Raw genomic sequence first — 19995 nt, forward strand, 5'->3', positions numbered from 1 at the left:
AAGGATGGTAATGCTTACCTGTAACGTCAAGTTTATCTCTGTTGTCTTGTGTAAACTGGTGTCTCTCTGTTCTCAATATAGGACATTCTTTTTCTATTAAAAAAAGAAAAGGTATTGAGAATTTTCACTACATGGTCTATCATTTTTTTCAACTAAACTTGAATCATACAATACAATCAGAAATGTAAGTTAAAATGGAAAATAAACCATTTTATTAAACTTCTTTTAAACGAGGATAAGAGTATTACCTACCTCATAGTGTGTTCGTGAGGAATACATGTGGTTATAGTGAAGTGCCTGGTACACAGGGAATCCTTGTCAGTGTTAGCTACTGTTTGCTCTAATGTTCTAATTGTTGTTATATACTTGACATTCGGAAATTAGCTAGCTTTAATATTGTTAAATTTTCATATTCAAAGTATACTCTAATATTAGAAGTGACCTACTTTAGTCGTGGTAGTGACCTACCTACTTCTATGACTTGATTTAAGATTTTGGTATTAGTGATATTAAATTTCAGAGCAGAGGGAGACATCAATGGACTAAATGTATCCCTCCAAAAATTGATATGTTGAGGTCTTAATCCCTAGTGTGGTGGACACTATGGGAGGTAATCAGTTTTGGATGAGGTCATAGGGGTGGAGCCCTGGTGATGGGCTCTACATCCTTACAAGAGGGTGAAGAAACATGAGCTAGTTTCTCTCTCTCCACCTTGTGAGGAAACCAGGAAGAGGGCTCTCACCAGAACTTGGCCAGGCTAGCACCCTGATCTCAGACTTCTTAGCCTCCAGAACTGTGTGAAATAAATCTCTGTAGTTTAAGACTCCAAGTCTATGGTATTCTTGCTAGAGCATCATGAACTAAGTCATTAAAACTAAGAAGCAAAAGCAAAGACCTCTGCCATACCAAAGTGGCCTATAATGAAAAATAAATGAGATAAAAAAATCATTGAGGACTTCCCTGGTGGTGCAGTGGTTAAGAATCCACTTGCCAATGCAGCGGATACGCGTTAGATACCTGGTCGGGGAAGATCCCATATGCCTCAGATCAGCTGAGCTTGTGCGCCACTACTACTGAGCCTGCACTCTAGATCCTGCGAGCCACAACTGCTGAAGCCCATGCGCTTAGAGCCCGCACGCTGCAACGAAAAGTAGCCCCTGCTCTCCACAACTAGAGAAAGAAAGCCTGTGCAGCAATGAAGACCCAATGCAGCAAATAATAAATAAATAAATAAATAAATAAATAAATAAAAATTTATTTAAAAAATCATTGAGAAAGTATTAATTATGTGCTAAGGCTATTAATGATATTCAAAGAAATAAAAGATAAAGTTTGCCTCCACTTACAGTGAATTTACATATTCACTGCACCACAACACACTAATATAGTAATGTACATACATACGCTAATTTCTTATTATCTGAGGTATGTTTAAATTTAATTCAGGCTAGATTTTAGGAAATTAATAGCCACTTCAGACAAAATTGCAGCTATTTTTTAGAATACGCCATCTGTACAACTGGACAGTTCTTAAGCTAAATTGATGAACTATTTTGGCATCATGCAATCACAACCTGATTTTCCATGCCTAAATTCATGTTTGGGTTTAATGACGTCAAAGTTTTTATGACAAAGAGGAGATAAACTGCTAAAAACCAAACTGATCTCCTTCTCTATGGATTCTGGAAACTACCACCTCTCCTGGTCAACTGCTCAGCCTCTCAGCCGTTCATTTAACAAATGCATCAAAGACTTTAGGGGCGGTAACAGGGCATCAGCTTAATATATTTAACCAGAAGAATAAATCAGATTATAAATAGTGCTACCACTCAGTCAGATTTAAAAGCTGTAATACACACAATTAAAATATATAGCACTGAATAATTTTAGAGATTATTTAGTTACTTTGGAAATTCCTATCTCAGAGATCTTAACATGATTGCAGGTCCTAAAGGATAATAAAATTGGGTATTTTGTAAATGCTACCCATTTTTTTAAGAAAATTGAAATCATACGCATTTTTTCTGTGAGTTCATCATCGTCTTTATGGAAACCAAACATCTCATCAAGATCTCTGCACTGAAAACTAAAGAATGTTGCAGAGGGAAATTAAAAACTGACAAGCTGATTCTCAAATTTAGGTGGAACTCCAAAAAAACTAGAAGAGTTAAGGCGAAACTGAAGAAGAACAAGCTGGAGGATGTACACTAATGGACACCAGGGATTTTTATAACATGATGTTGGTGTACATATATAAATAGATCAATGGAACTGAGAGACCAAGCACAGACCTGTGTACACGTGGTCTCCTTATTTACCACAAAAGGGCCACTGCAATTCAGTGGGAAAAAGGATGGTCTTTCTAATAATGATTCCAGATCAACTGAATGTCCATATAGAAAAACACTGAACCTTGACCCTTACCACACATCATGAACAGAAATTAATTAGAGATTATCTTAGACCTCAGTGTGAAAGGTAAAACAATAAAGGACTACAGAAAAACATAAAATCCTCATGAACTGAGGGTAGCAAACATTTCTTGATGGGAAAAAAAGCATGAAAGCATGAAAGGTTGATAAGTTGGACTTAATTACAATCTTAATAATCAAAACCAACATTAAAAGAGTGAAAAGGTGAGCCACAGACTGTCACAATACATATATTCAATAAAGCTTCCATATCCAGAACATACAAAGGATTCTCACAAATCAATGAGGAAAAGAGTGAAAATGTGCAAAAAAACCAAGTGTTTCACAAAACAGAATATCCAAATTGCCAACCTGCACATGTAAAGGTGCTCAACATCATTAGTGATCAGGGAAATGCAAAGTAAAACCACAATGAGATATCACTAAGTGGCTAAAAACTGAAGACCTGACAGCACCAAGTGCAGATGAGGATGTGGAGCAAGGAATACTCCCCTCCGTTACTGGTGGGAGTGGAAATCAGTACAACCACTTTAGAAAGTTGTTTGGCAGCATTTTCTAAAGCTAAATATTCATGAACTCTATGAGCTAGAAATTCAATGACCCAAGAGAAGTGAGTACAAAAATGGTGTAAATGGTTCTTTTAGAAGAGACTATTCCTCACAGCATTACTCATAATAATCGAAAACTGGAAACAACCCAAATGGCCATTGACAAGAGAACAAATGAACAAATTGTGATATATACAATGAAAAAGTGTAGCAATGAAAAAGAATGAACTGGGGCTTCCCTGGTGGCTCAGTGGTTAAGAATCCACCTGCCAATGCAGGGGATGCGGGTTCGAGCCCTGGGCCAGGAAGATCCCACAGGCAGCAAAGCAACTAAGCCCATGAGCCACAACTACTGAGCCTGCTCTCTAGAGCCTGCAAGCCACAACTACTGAGCCCACATGCCTCAACTACTGAAGGCCACACTCCTGGAGCCGGTGCTCCCCAACAAGAGAAGCCACTACACTGAGAAGCCTGGGCACTGCAAAGAGGAGTAGTCCCCACTCTCCGCAACTAGAGAAAGCCCGTGCACAGCAATGAAGACCCAACGTAGCCAAAAATAAGTAAATAAATAATAAAATAAATCTTAAAAAAAAAAAAAAAAAGAGCTACTGCTACATGCGATGACCTGGATGAATATCAGACATACAATGTTAAGTGGAAAAAAATAGTATTCCCCCAAGAACACAAACTAGAGAATTCCATTTATGTGACATTAAAGAGATCTCATGCCCGATCTATTTCAGAGTACTGGCTACCTTGGTGGGCTGTCAACTGGGAATGGATACAGGAAAGCCTTCTGGGGTTCTGGAAAGTTCTATATTTGGATCTGAGTGGCAGTTTCACAGATGTGTAAATACATATGCAAAAATTCATAGCACTGTGCACCTAAGATGTGTGGACCTCGCTTTGTGTAATACCTCAACAAAGTGAGGAAAACAGCATGTCTGTGTGAAAATGCTTAAAGCTAAAAATAATTTTTGCAAAACAAAACACCAAAATTCTTATCAAATGTTTATAATAACTTTGAATGACTATATGACAGCAGCAAATGAGGTTAAGTTCTTCACAGCGTGTATAGGGAAACCCCATCAGATGACTGGCAAAGCAAAACTCAAGACTGTGGAAGGGACTCCTACTGTGATGCATTGGTAATGAGTGGAAGGTATGTTAGCTTATTGCCAAGTTGGAAACAGTATATATTTTATTTAAATTCTCCTGAGGACTTGATGAATATATGATGATGTCAAAGTAATAAACCTGTCACTTTCAAGTGAAGAAAATTGAACATTTCCAGCAATATTTATGAAAGTATTTCTTCACTAAAGTCTTTAGCTTATAAAAATCAAGTACTGCTTTATAACTCTAGAATATGTGCTCTGTTATGAAAAGCTGAACAAAACAAATGAAAACTAAATATTAATTTAAGTCAAGTAAGTCAGACAAATATTATGATATCACCTTATATGAGGAATCTAAAAAAAATAATACAAATGAACTTATTTACAAAACAGAAGTAACTCACAGACATAGAAAACAAACTTCTGGTTACCAGTGGGAAAGGGGGGGAGTGGTAAATTAAAAGTTTGTGATTAACATATACACACTACAATATATAAAATAGGTAAACAACAAGGACCTACTGTATAGCACAGGGAACTATACTAAATATCTTGTAATAACATATAATGGAAAAGAATCTGAAAAAGAATATATATATATGTATATATATAACTGAATCACTTTTCTGTACACCTGAAACTCACACAATATTGTAAGTCAACTTCAATTTTTAAAAAAGTTTAAAAAAACAACTAAATGTTAATTATTTGGGGGTAAGATTCAAGGCACAGTAAGCCTAATGCATGTCTTATGGTCCACTGCATAAAAATGACAACACAGTAGAAGTGGTACCAAAAGTTGGATATGTTAATTTCTTTAAGCACTGACACTGACATTTTAATATAAAATAAAGCATACTTTTTGCATAAATGTGCATGTATCTTGAAGCACTACTAATAAGACCCACATATCTAAGCATCCTATCAGGTAAACAGGAGAATCCTGGCAGCAGTGTTATTTCAAAGGCTTTTGGGAATCTTTCAAAAGTAATTACTAAAATTTCACCACAAAAGATGCACAACTTAGGGGCCCTTACTCAACAGACCTTTTGAAACGTAAATGCAGAAGTTTTTGACAAATTCATGCTAAGATGCTGTTAGTGATTGTCAGGCCCACTTTGCTCCTGATTTAGCTTGAAGGATCTGGGCAGCTTATAGGGTTGGAAGGATACTGAAAGGGGGCAAAGGAACCTGAAAGGAAGGCAGCTAGGTCAGATTTAGGGAAGATTATCTAGATTTTATCTAGATTATCTACAAAAATTACATACATTTTAAAAAGTTTTTTTTTTTTTTTGATTCTCAATGAGTTTATTGTGATACCTGGTTTTAATGGCACTCAGAGCTGAAAAACATACCTGAGTTGAAAAAGTACATCATTGACAACTAGCTAAATTATAGTTCAATCCCATCAACTTTTCATGCAGAAGTGTTGGTTGAAATTCAGCTAGTAAATGACTTTCTCTTCTGTTGTCATTGGTTATTCTTAAAAATGTTTTCACCCTTCTCTCCCTCTAAAAATTAGAAACCTGAGGACCTAAGAACAAATCATTATATGATTTTCCCCCAGATCACACAGTGACTCAGTGGCAAAGCTGAAATAAATCTCTTTTCCCATAGTCCAACTTTTTTTCTATGTATTGAACTTGCTTCTCAAAACCATATTCTAAGCAAAATAATAGAGTACCTATGGTACTCTCCTCATTCCTTAGTAGAAATATATTTTGTCCCCACTCTCAGCTGGAAACATGTACTTAAAAAAATCACTTGTTCCCTTAATCTCTAAATCCCTATACTTGCTCTCACCCACTGACTGGGCCTCCTATTGTATTGTTAAGAATTCTAGTCTGGAGATGAGATCACATGTCTCTTGAAACAAATTTTTCCTATCGTTATTCTGGTCTTTCTATACCCACTCATCTATAAAAGTCTTCAGTTTAATCTAGTATTCATGGAAGATACGTTGAATTCCTTCTTTCTCCTCTCAAATAGGCAAAAAGCCAAGACCAGCTAAATCCATTCTTTCAATTTTCCGTTTTTTCTGACTGATTGAATACCTAAAAGATATGTGTATTTTGCTGATGTTAATAAAGAAAGTGGACCAGTCACTCCGTGGGCCCAGAGGCCTCTGTCCTTAGGGAAAACCAAGAGGTGAGGTCATTTCTCGTGCACCACAAAGACAAGGGGAAAAGTCAGAATTAGAGGCACCCTGAAAAATAGGTGTATACCTGTTCTATTACACCTGTACAATTTGTAGAGTGTTCTTAGTGTTATGTAAGCTATTAATATATACCACTTTGCTGACTGTAAAGAAAGGAAATATATAATTTGTCTAGTGGATATATAATTTATATTTTAACTTTGCTAAGTGTACATGTTTCCACACATTTGTACTTAAACGTATTATGAATAACACAGCATTACAATATTAAGTTGACTATGCATGAAGGCTTGTTGAGAGGTCTTTAGGGAAGATACGTGACTAAAGGATATAAATTCAGAAGCCTATCCATTCATAGTCCCAGAGGCCAAGGTTTGACCATCTCCCAAGAGGTCTCACAGGGCAGTATCATTGCTTTGGTGAATTTACCACAGTCTGGGGTCTAGTCTTTGACCTTGCAGGCTCAGAAACCAGATGTTGACAACACGCAAAGCAGAGATCTGTTTCTGAGGAGCACGTCCTTCTCCTTACTTACTGGACTCCAGGCTCCCGGTCTTTCTGGTTGTTTCTCCCACATGCCGAGCATGGCTCTGCCTCAGGGCCTTGGCTTGTGCTGCTTTCCAGGTGATCACGTGCTTCACTCTCTCACTGCCTTCCTGTGTCTGCTTAAGTGTACCCCCATGAGGTCAGCCTTCCCTGACCACCCTCTAAATAATAAAACAGCCTCTCCTCCCTTCACACCGTGTAGGATTGCCAAATACAGCAAATAAAGCACAGGTGCCCAATAAAATTTGCATGACAGATAAATAAAAATACATATTTCTGATGCAATCTATGGAACATACTTATACTAAAATTTTTTCATTATTTATCCCACTTCAAACTTAACTGGGTGACCGGTATTCCATCTGACAACCTCGCCCACATGCTCATACTCTTGGAGGCCAGATATGGTGGTAACTTAAAGAGGTGACACTGAAGATGGCCAAGGGGAAGGAACTGACACACAAGACTCAACAGGACGTGATAACGGACTGAACAAAGGGGGAGGGAGAGCTGGCTTGCTCAGCTGGGTAACAGTTGAGTTTATTGAAATGACGCCCACTAGAGGAAGAAACAGAGACTCTACAAGGAGTAAATTCATCTGCGGTGGAGGAGAGAAGGAGTTAGAAATGTTAAGTTCAAGGTGCCATTAGCATATATGAGTACAGGACTCAAAGGAGAGGGTCGGGCTATGACATAAACTTGGGAGTGACTGACAAACAAACCATACTTAAAGCCACAGGGACAGATGGGCTTACACGGGGTGGGGGTGGGGTGCGGGGTGGGGGTGGTGAGGTGAGGCCAGGAGGCAAGAAGGGCAACAGCCATCTCCTGAGAAATCACTACATTTCTCTCTCTTGTCCATTCCACCTGATTTATTTTTTTTTGTTCTTCATATCCTCAGGAGTACACATAATATATTATGGAATTATTATTACCTGTAAAATCACAGTTAAATCTGCCCAGTTTCACAGGTATTGTAATTATCACGCTTCTCTTTTGTTTATCGAGGTATATTTGATTACACTATTATATAAGTTTCAGGTGTACAACATAGTGATTCACAAGTTTTAAAGGTTATACTCCATTTATAGTTATCACAAAATATTGGCTATATTCCCTGTATTGTACAATATACCCTTGTAGCTTATTTATTTTATACATAATAGCTTGTATCTCTTAACCTCTACTTCATCCTGCCCTTCCCCCTTCCCTCTCCCCACTGGTAACAACTAGTTTGTTCTCTATATCTGTGAGTCTGTTTCTTTCTTTGTTATATTCACTAGTTCATTTTATTTTTTAGTTCCACATGTGTGTTAACATAACAGTATTTTTCTTTCTCTGACTTATTTCACTAAGCATAATACCCTCCAAATCTGTCCATGTTGTTGCAAATAGCAAAATTTTATTCTTTTTTTATGGCTGAGTAATATTTTGTTGTATATATTCACATCTTCTTTGTTCATTCATCTGTTGATGGACACTTAAGTTGTTTCCACATCTTGGCTATTGTAAATAGTGCTGCTATGAACATTGGGGTGCAAGTATCTTTTCAAACAGTGTTTTTGTTTCTTTTGGGATATACATCCAGGAGTGGCATTGCTGGGTCATATGGTAGTTCTATTTTTAGTTTTTTGGAGGAAACTCCATACAGTGTTCCACAGCGACTGCACCAATTTACATTCCCACCAACAGGGCACAAGAGTTCCCTTTTCTCCACATCCTCGCCAACATGTGTTATTTGTGGTCTTTTCGATGATGGCCACTCTGACAGATATCACTCTTGTTTTCTAACATGCATTAAGGAAAACAGTTTTCTTTACCTTCAGTGACAAAACTCATGACACAACATTTGTCTCAAGATCAGAGCCGGGGAAGAGGAAAAGCAGTAATTTACCACAGACAGAACTAGTTTGTTTTCTTTTCATAAATGGACCAAAATAAGAGGCTGACAGATTTCCTGTTGACACGGGCCTTTCATTTAATTGTTACTAGCTGCCCTCAGGATCCCTGTACACTTCATACTTTGCTAATACCTCTGATAGAGGATTACAAAGTATCCTAGGTTGGGAGGAAAAAAATGGTTATCGAAAAGAGGTAAAGCACACTGGACCAGAATATAACAAAAAAATATGGCAAAATGAAAAAACAAGAAAAAAATGGGAACACAGCAATTTTAGCAAAGAGGTAATGGGGGGTCACAGAACCTTCACTGCTTACTTTTTATCCAAAACCATTCCTCCAAAGGAGAATACCAGATTAGGAGCTATAATCTTTACTTATTAATTGTGAAGTTTTCCTGCACTTTAAAAACTTAGGAGTTACAAAGTACATTTGTGAGCAGTAGGACTCTTACCTGGTACCATATTGAATATGAGGAATTCTTAAAACACAAAATAAAATTCTCTGTATAACCGCATACTTCTACTCTGTTTGAATGCAGTGTGTGTCAATTAGTAAAAGCCAAATTTCAGAAGAACAGTTTTTCCTTATAATCAATAGAAAACTAGTTTAAAAGGGCATATGTGTATAGTTTGGGGCCTAAGTTTATAGTCAATTCCATCAAGACACTTCACCTGAAATTTTACCATAAGTGAAAGGGATGGCTTTCTTCACCTCTCTGTTTATCGAGTCTGGCTTTTCTGTTTTTATTACTTTTGATGATAACTCAGTACTTTTGCCTTAGAACAGGTTAAGAGAAATGCAGGAGAAAGGATCGTGATGATACATAGCTTCTATCCTAGAGGAAAGTTTAAGAAAGTGATTAAAGCAAGTTTTGAGATGACCTATGCGATGTGTATTTGTTAATACAACTCTCTCCCCCACTGTCTTCTGACAATGCAGCTGAAATGGCCACATTCAAATTGTTCATCTGCTGTGTGAAAATATGCAAACATGCCTTCCCTCGTAATCTCCACATGATAGTAAAATTGATGAAAGAATATGAAATAACTAATTCTGAATAGCTTCAAGGCTTTAATATCCAAGGTGTTATCAAATCCCTCCATATTACTCTTGAATTCCATCCCAGCTGGGCCAACACTGCAGGTAATCCTTAAGCATGCCATTGCGTTCAGTAAAGTAATTGAAAGACTCCATTTATCCTCCATATATTTAAGTTTAACAGCAGCCTGTTGACAACTTCACAGACTCCAGAGTTGAAACCTTAGCCTCTCCCTCAGATTTGTTATATTTTATTTTTAGCCGTAATCACTTCCCTCCGGTAAATGGTTAGTGACCACACAAGCAGGTCTGCACATGAGGAAACTAAAAAGGAAACCTTGTGCTGTGAATCAGACACACAAGACAGGAGAAGAGCTCTTGTCAGGCCAGGCCCAGAACGTCATACTCTCCAATATTCCTCATGACAGGGCTATGCTGACATTTTCAGTTAATGCAAACGATACTTGCAGTTAAGCAACTTCCATGACACGTTCAGTGTGGGCTGTTTCATGAGCACCTCCTACCAAATGCCCCCATAAAAAGCAACTCTTCATTTCTTTCTTTAGTAATTTCCCTCAGTGCTTCACGTTACATGAATCTTACTAGAGTTCAGATTAATTTGGAATTCACACTCTTCGGAAAATCTTTCAGAAAGATTAATTTGGTAGAGTAAATTGGGTCAGAATATACGCATTTCAGTCATCCCATGTACAATATAACCTGATTAAGGAACTGAGATAGCAAAGCTACAAGAGCAAAACATCAGGGGAATCCCAAGATGGGGACATTTCAGCTATGCAAGATGATTGAGTTCTACAGATCTATAGTGAACGATCCTGTATTATGTACTTAGAAATTTGTTACCAGAGCAGAGCTCATGAGAAGTGCTCTTACCCCTCCAAAAAAGTTATTAAAGTCTAAATAAACAAACAAATAAATGGAACCTGTTAGCATAAGGTGCAAGATAACCAGCTAATAAAAAAATAATAATTAAAAGAAATAGTTAATTATCCCAAAGGTGAGTGTTTCTCTGTTTTCCACAAACATATGGCATTAGATTCACCTGGGGAGCTGGTTAAAGATGTAAATTACTGAATCCCACCCAGGCTGTCCCGCATCATAGGAATCTCTGGGAGTGGGACTCGGGAATCAATACCCCAGATGATTCTCACTCCCACTAAAACTGGAAAACCACTTATGTAGATCCTTCAAATCATCATCATCTAGGACATTTATTACACACTAACAGGTGCCAAGAAACTGATTCATTCTCCTTTCAAGCCAAAAAAGTCCTGTCCCCTCTGATTAAATAGCAAATTGTATTGCCTGCTATGTCTCGTAAAAGGAAAAGATGTAAAAACATCCAGGAGAGTAGCAACATTATCAGAATAAAATCCCTGCCCTCTGCACCTCTTTTTGCCATGAGTCAGTCCTGATTTTTCTGAAAAAAGAAAGTGTTCTCCCCCCAAAAAGTATGATAGCCACAGGATGTCATTTGTATGGTGTTAGAATATTCAAACTTTTGTACAGATTATTTTATGAAATGTAGCTCCTACCAAATTAGTAAAAAATGAAGACGTAAAATACACTCTGAGAAACTCAGATATATTATATCTTTATAAGAGATTATTTTTATTCTATGAGTGCTTCAAACTCAAAAGTCTCTACTAGGGTGTGTTTATACCTGTCTAGCAAAAATTCTGAAAGAAATATTCAAAAGAATAAGCACAGCAAGATGCACAGTCTCAGGACACATCATCATATGTGACCATGGTCAGAATACGTCATATGCGATCCTTTGCATAGAAGGCAAGTTGAAGTTTCTCTTTGCTTAGCAAACGGCTTTCCAGTGTGTCTAGTTCAACTTTGTAACATGAAGTATGACTAGGTCAGTAACTTACGCACACTCAGTGTTCAAGAAAAGCCTTGCAAATTAGCCACATAATCATTTTTAAAAATCAGAAGTGGAAGTAAATGTTTCAAATTGCCTTCAAGTCCGTTGGAAATATTTATGAGATTGATAAATTTAACAGTTGCAAGTAAATATTATTTATTTAGTTCAAAAAGTGCTCTCACAACTGTTAATTTTTTGTTCGCCTTATCTGAGATACTACAAAACTGACATATAATGAAACTAGATTTCCTTTTCTATTTCCTATTCTGTGTTTCACTTTCCCCTAATTAACATTAGCTATGTCCCTGGTTAACCTCAACCAGGATGGTTTTCCATACTTATAATTTGAATAACTTAAAAAACATAATTTAGAGGGGAAAGGGAGAAATAGACACACAGAGATGCAATACATATTTATATTTGTAAATATCATTGACAGAAAGCAAAGGCTACTTAGACTAATATAATACACATATGAAAAAATGTAATTTTAGACAGTCTCAATGTGGAATGTGAAGGTCAATGAGGAAAACAATAAATTATTATCTATTTTGTGCTAGCAGATTTAACCTATGGCCTCTTCAACCTTAATAAGATTTATTATAATAATTTTTTAAAATAAAGACTATAAATAACACTTGGAGACTGGACAAGAGATGGCCTGGATACCTGGCTTGTCCCTGTTCATCACGGAAGCGGAAGCAGGAAGCAGGAACACTGCCACCCAGAGCCAAAGCTTCCAAGAGCCAGCCGGCCTCATGGCGCCACAAAACCATGGGAACCAGTGCCCACAGACCTGCAACAGAACAAAACATCTGAACTGAGCTTATTGCATACAGTTCCTTCCATCATCTTCAGAAAATCCTCATCACCAAAGAGAACAAAATATATTTTTACATTATATATAATTATATAATTGGGTATCTGATTATATACGTAATTAGACATTGTACATTAATACATACCTAATTATGCATGAAAGAGCTCTGAAAATATTTTCAGATTAGTTCATAATCAATTACAGTGTCCAGCCTCTTATAACTTTAATGTCTCTTCTTTAAAAAAAATTTTAAAGCCACACCACTTACAATGATTTGTATATCTTTATTTTTCTTTAGTCTTGGTAAAACACACATAACATAAATTTATCATCTTAAACATTTTAAAGCATACAGTTCAGTGCTAATAGGCACCTTCACGTTGTATAATTACCACAACCATCCATAACTTTTCATCTTGCGAAACTGCAATTCCATATCTATTAAACAGTAGCTCCCCATTTCTCCCATCCCCTGCCCCGGCAACCACCATTCTGTTTTCTGTTTCTACGGATTTGACTGTTCCGGGTCACATACATGTGGAATCATGCTCTATTTATTCTTGCATGACTTTATTTCACTTGGCATGATGGCCTCAAGTTTCAACCATGTTGTAGCATGTGTCTGTGCTGTCTTCCTTTTTAAGGCGGAATAACATTCCACTGTATGCACATACCACATTTTGTTTATCCATTCTTCTGCTAATGGACACTGGGTGCTCCCACCTTTTGACTACTATGAATTACGCTGCTATGAACATGAATGTACAAAAATCTGTTCAAGTCCCTGCTTTCAATTGGAACAATGGTTCCAATTTCTCCAAACCTTGTTAATATCCTTATTTTCTTGTTTCGTTTTTTTGGGGGGTTTTTTAATAGCAGCCATCCTAATGGGTATACGATGGCATCTCATTGTGGTTTTGATTTTCATTTCCCTAAGGATTAGTGATGTTGAGAATCTTTTATTAGATATTTGTATATCTTCTTTGGATAAATGTCTCTTTAAATCCTTTGCCATTTTTTTAATCTGCTGGTTTGTTTTGTTTTTGTTGCATTGTAGGAGTTCTTTATATATTTTGGATATTAACCCCTTATCAGACATAATGATTTGCAAACTTTTTCTTCCATGTTGTGGGTTGCCTTTTCTTTCTGTTAATTGTGTCTTTTGCTGCCCTGAAGTTTTTTATTTGTATGTAGTCCAATTTATCTATTTTTTTCTTTTGTTGCCTATTCTTTTGGTGTCATATACAATGAATTCTTTATATTATTCACAATTTTATTTTATTTTCTGAATATTAGTGTTACGTATTTTGGCTTAACTGATAATCATGACATTTTCTGTAAATTTAACCATGTTGTTACTTGATTGAATCAGCACAGCTACTGGAGGGATTACTGCACATGTGAAAAGTAACTTTTCCTTCTATTTAAAGACAAAAGTAAATATATGCAATGCCTACCTCATCTGAGCCTGCCATTGGCATTATTTTTAACATTTAATGTGTTACCTCGCATAATTATTTGCCTTTCTGAATGTAGATTACTACTTTGTAGGTATTACAATAAAAGATTTACTAAATAGAATCCCTGTAATGGAAAACTTAAACATTACTTAAATTAATTTTTATACTGAAGTAACTAACATGAAAACAAATTGCAAGTAAAAATATAATGGCTCTCTCAGTATATTTAACAATTGCAGTATTATCAGAACAGCTATTATAAGAGTTTTAAATATGCAAACAATATGATAGCATTTTTTGCCATAAGTCAAAGTTTATTCAAGTCAAATATAAAAGAACACATCACACCAATGCCTAGAAGTTGTCATTAGACACTCTTTAGAAGAAAACTAAAGCCGCCATCTTTGATATTCTGCATGTGCCAAATACCCTAAGATCAGCATTTTAAAATTAATTCAAGATTTAGATATTTCTGGATGAATAGCTAGAAGCAGTAATTGCAATATTAAAACCGTATGTGTAGTTCTAAAAATTAAACAGCTGGTTTTATGCCTTATTTCTTTTGAACTCCCTCAACCAGCTACAGTCATAATCCTCACATGACTTTGCAAACTTATCCTAGCTATTATTTCAAGTCAGTTGGTAACTGTTAAAGCAGTTAATTCTATTTCAAATAAATGAGCTCACAAATATTGATTTAACTTTCAGAGAGATCCTTGATTGTTTGCATTTTTAACCAAAGTGATTTTCATGAGTTGATAAATTAGCAGTGTAGTACAGTGGTTACAATTTCATGCCTAGGTTCTCACTTATGAACAAGTTATGTAATTTCACCAAGACTTCATTTATTCATCTGAAAACTGGGAATAATACTAGCAATAAATTATTTAATACCTGGAAAGAGTATAGTACAAGGCACTGAACACAGTAAGTGTTCAAAAGAGTACCTGCTATTATAATTGTTAAATAATTAGTAAAGATTTAGTTACATTTATCTATTCAGCCTGAGATTGATAGTGATGTTTGAACAATGGAGAAGTTCCAAAGCATCCTAAAAATTTATGTTCATTGAAGCTGTGGTCCCTGTTTGAGCAACGAAGAACCAGAGAGCTATATAGCCATAAGCATGTGAATTCAGTCTTGAGGTCTCTCAACTATTTCTTTGAGTCACTTAGAGGGTGAAAGTACTTAAACGCATTTGCTCAAAATGTCTGAAGAATCAATGTTATGGTTAGTTGACCAAATGTTCTAGTTACTAAAGAATTGCCATTCCATCAATCTATTGAAATGTCTTCAGACAAGTTCAGCAAAAACTTGAAAGAAGAATCCTTTTCTCTCTGCATCTAATTCAACTCTCTGTGGCATTTCCAACAGCTCATCCCTCCCTCTTTCTTGAAACACTCACTCTCATTGACCCCCCTGCCCTCACACTCTCTGGTGTTTCCTTCTAAATCCCCTTCTTAGATCTTTTTTCTACCTGATTTCTCAATGTGGGGATGTATGGGTCCTCCTCTCCTCTCTCTTTATAATGTCTCTTAGGTATTCTCTCCAATTCTCTTGGCTTTAAGTCAGATGATGGGTCTAAAATTTACCTCTCCAGCCTAGTCCTATTCTCCAAGCTTTAGACTTTGCATCACGCTGCCTACTCACTATTCTCTCTCAGACATCTAAAACTTTATACAAATCAAATGCTCGGTTCTTCTCCACACCTTGTTCTTCTCGTGCTCTTCCCAGTCTCCATAATTAGCCCCCATCAAAATGCTCCAACTGGACACCCAAGCATCACATGGATTCTTCTGCCTTATGTACCACCATCTCTCACACCCCCATCAACAAGTAATATCAGTGTTACCTCAAATACATCTCAAACTCACCCACTGCTCTCCACTCCTCTTCTACTAGCTTAGCTCAGGTTGCTCTGATGTAGAGTCCTCCACAGCTTTCTAACTGATATCCCATCCATGACAGGCTCCTGACCAAGTTCACTCTACATAGCACTACCAAGCTTTTCTTAAAACAAGGTTGGATCATGTCACTCCCCATTTCAAACCCTTTAATGATTTCCCATCTAACTTCAAATATAATCCAAAAGCCCTTCTACGGCCTAGAAGCCCTGAGTAAACTGGCCCCTACCCACCTCTCCAGGTCAGGTCCTATTCCTCAAATTCCCTGACTCTTTCCAAACTCAGAGCTTTTACACATGCTGTTTCCTCATCCAGGAACATGCTGGGTCCTGTTCATCCTGCTTCTTTCAACGTAAATGTTACTATGTGGACGAGCCCTTCCTTGACCAATAGGTGCCCTGGCCCCACTATTCTCTAGCTCAGACTCTTCTGTCTGTACACAAGTTTATTGCCCTCACTCAACTCTAAGCTCCTTGAGGGTAGGCACTGTGTGTCTTGTCCATCACTGTATCCTGGTGCCTGGCATAGTACCTGGAAAAGCAGGACTCAATAAATATTCTTTGAATTAAAAACTAGGAAACTGCCAATTTTTAAATCTTGAGACACACTGAATTATACTTACATTTGAATCTGTAGTGACAATAATTTATATTGTCTTATAATTCTTAAGGCATTTCAGAATCTTATAATATTTCAAGGGTCATTATAACGTACATCCTTCCTTTTTGTATGTTTCTAAAATGTGTTTGCTGTTGTTCCGACCCTGATTTAATAGAGATGTACTCCACTCAGCTAGGAACATTTTTAAAAACTTTTTATCAAGGTCTCAAAATGAATCCTTGTACAGGTGAAAAACAAACAAGCAAACAAACACCTTTCCCAAATCTTTACCCTCTGCTGCAGGCAATTCCAGGGTTGACCCCAACAAAGCTGTTAAGTGCAAAACCTCCCTCAGGGTCTTTCTGGACCTCTCCCCCAGATCCTTCCCACTGTGCCCAGATACCTGTTGTCCTCAGGCTGCTTTTTGCTGTCCTCCACGCACCTTTGCTACCCTCCCTGGATTTCTCAATTTTAGGCTTTGTCCACTATCCAAAAATCTCCTTCCTCATTGAAACTTGCCTTTTTCTCTCCTGTCCCCTCAGATCTCAGCAGGGTGACTATCAAGATAGTTTTACAGGTGAATCCAAGTCAATAGTATCACAGTTTAATGTGTTGTTCTTTCCAGGTAAGATTTAAACTTTAACCTTCAATACTTTACCAATTAAGTGACTAACGTAGAACCTCAGGATAATATATGTGGATGCTGAGGTTTCTTAGGGCCCCCTAATGACTTTTTGCCAAACTTGTACAAAGATGGCTTTTGATGCATTTTAAGAAGGACATGGAGATTACTGGTAACACACCAGGTCTCACTTTCTGAAGCAGAATTTCTTTTTCATGTGGTATTTTATTTAATACTCATAATAGGTTGAGAGGTAGACATGCCTGCTCCCAACATTAGCAGGGTACAGGACAATAGATCCACATTCCATATGTCTAAATGTTTAAAAGTTTAAAAATAAAGCTAATAAAACTGATAAGAAACACATGTTTTCTCCTTTCATCTTGGCAAATATACTTTCACAAAGACCTAAAAGCCAAAGCCACATTTAAAATTGAACAAAGGAAGGATCAAGATGGTGGAGTAAGAGGACGTGCGCTCACTCCCTCTTGCAAGAGCGCCGGAATTACAACTAACCGCTGAACAATCATCCACAGAAAGACACTGGAACTCACCAAAAAAAAAAACACCCCATATCCAGAGACAAAGGAGAAGCTGCAATGAGATGGTAGGAGGGGCACAATCACGTTAAAATCAAATCCCATAAATGCTGGCTGGGTGACTCACAAGTAGGAGAACACTTATACCACAGAAATCCTGAGGGTTCTGAGCCCCACGTCAGGCTTCACAACCTGGGGGTCCAGCAACAGGAGGAGGAATCCCCAGAGAATCAGACTTTGAAAGCCAGCAGGATTTGATTGCAGGACCTCCACAGGACTGGGAGAAATGGAGACTCCACTCTTGGAGGGCACACAAAAAAGTGTGCTCACCAGGACCCAGGGGGAAGGAGCAGTGACCCCATATGAGACTGAACCAGACCTACCTGCTGGTGTTGGAGGGTTGTCTGTAGAGGTGGGGGGCAGCTGTGTCTCACCGAGGAGACAGGGGCACTGGCGACAGGGGTTCTGAGAAGTGCTCATTGGTGTGAGCCCTCCCAGAGTCCACCATTAACCCCACCAAAGAGCCTGTAAGCTCCAGTGTTGGGTTGCCTCAGGCCAAACAACCACCAGGGTGGGAACACAGTCCCACACGTCAGCAGACAAGCAGATTAAAGTGTCACTGAGCTCCACCCACCACATCAGATTAAAGTTTTACTGAGCTACGCCCACCCAACCCAACCCAAAGCTTCCTCCACAAGAGGGCAGACAGAAGAATCAAGCAGTATCAGCACTATTTCATCTTGTGGAACTGAAAATCACAGCCAAAGAAAGACAGAGAAAATGAAAAGGCAAAAAAGACTTTGTACCAGATGAAGGGACAAGATAAAATGCCAGAAAAACAACTAAATGAAGAGGAGATAGGCACTCTTCTGGAAAAAGAATTCAGAATAATGATGGTGAAGATGATCCAGGACTTTGAAAAAAGATTGGATGCAAAGATTGAAAAGTTGCAAGAAAAGTTTACCAAAGACCTAGAAGAATTAAAGAACAAACAGAGATATGCAACACAATAACTGAAATGAAAAATACACTGGAAGGAACCAATAACAGATTAACTGAGGCAGAAGGGTGAATAAGTGAGCTGGAAGACAGAATGGTGATAATCACTGATGCAGAAAAGAATAAAGAAAAAAGAATGAAAAGAACTGAAGACAGCCTAAGAGAACTCTCGGACAATGTTAAACACACCAACATTCGCATCATAGGGGTCCCAGAAGGAGAATAGAGGGAGAAAGGATTCAAGAAAATATTGGAAGAGATTATAGTTGAAAACTTCCCTAACATGGAAAAGGAAATAGCTACCCAAGTCCAGGAAGCACAGAGTCCCAGGCAGGATAAACCCAAGGAGAAACACACCAAGACATATAATAGTCAAAATGACAAAAATTAAAGACAGAGAAAAGTTATTAAAAGCAACAAGGGAAAAATGACAAATAACATACAAGGGAACTCCCATAAGGTTAACAGCTGATTTCTTAGCAGAAACTCTGCAAGTCAGAAGGGAGTAGCACAATATATTTCAAGTGATGAAAAGGAAGAACCTACAACCAAGAATACTCTACCCAGCAAAGATCTCATTCAGATTCGACAGAGAAATCAAAAGCTTTACAGACAAGCAACAGCTAAGAGAATTCAGCACCACCAAACCAGCCTTACAACAAATGCTAAAGGAACTTCTCTAAGCAGGAGACATAAGGGAAGAAAAGGACCTACAGAAACAAAAACAAAACAATTAAGAAAATGGTAATAGGAACATACATATCAATAATCACCTTGAATGTAAATGGACTAAATGCACCAATCAAAAGACACAGACTGGCTGAATGCATAGAAAAACAAGACACATATATATGCTGTCTACAACAGACCCACTTCAGACCTAGGGACACATACAGACTGAAAGTGAGGGGATGGAAAAAGATATTCCATGCAAATGGAAATCAAAAGAAAGCTGGAGTAGCAATACTCATATCAGATAAAATAGACTTTAAAATGAAAAATGTTATAAAAGACAAGAAAGGACACTACATAAAGATTGAGGGATCAATCCAAGAAGAGATAACAATTATAAATATATATGCACCCAATATAGGAGCACCTCAATACATAAGGCAAATGCTAACAACTATGAAAGAGAAAATTGACAGGAACACAATCATTGTGGGGGATTTTAACACCCCACTTACACCAATGGACAGATCATCCACACAGAATATTAATAAGGAAACACAAGCTTTAAATGACAAAATAAATCAGCTGGATTTAATAGATATCTATAGGACATTACATCCAAAAACAGCAGATTACACATTCTTCTCAAGTGCACATGGAACATTCTCCAGGATAGATCACATTTTGGGTCACAAATCAAGCCTTGGTAAATTCAAGAAAATTGAAATTGTATCAAGCATCTT

The 19995-nt window shown here is 37.4% G+C and overlaps 1 protein-coding gene across 1 annotated transcript in view; it reads right to left on the reverse strand.

Annotated features, from left to right (window-relative positions):
- Window positions 1-12396, reverse strand: part of COL19A1 (collagen type XIX alpha 1 chain) — a 375262-nt gene extending 362866 nt beyond the window's left edge. The window contains exons 1-2 of the mRNA XM_057737773.1: window positions 12306-12396; window positions 19-93 (exon numbers count right to left, since the gene is read on the reverse strand). Coding sequence (XP_057593756.1) covers window positions 19-93; window positions 12306-12396 — 166 coding nt within the window. The remainder of the gene's footprint in view (window positions 1-18; window positions 94-12305) is intronic.
- Between the last annotated feature and the right edge of the window lie 7599 nt (window positions 12397-19995).

This window comes from Hippopotamus amphibius, chromosome 6 (assembly GCF_030028045.1).
Source record: "Hippopotamus amphibius kiboko isolate mHipAmp2 chromosome 6, mHipAmp2.hap2, whole genome shotgun sequence".
Taxonomy (NCBI): Eukaryota; Metazoa; Chordata; class Mammalia; order Artiodactyla; family Hippopotamidae; genus Hippopotamus; species Hippopotamus amphibius.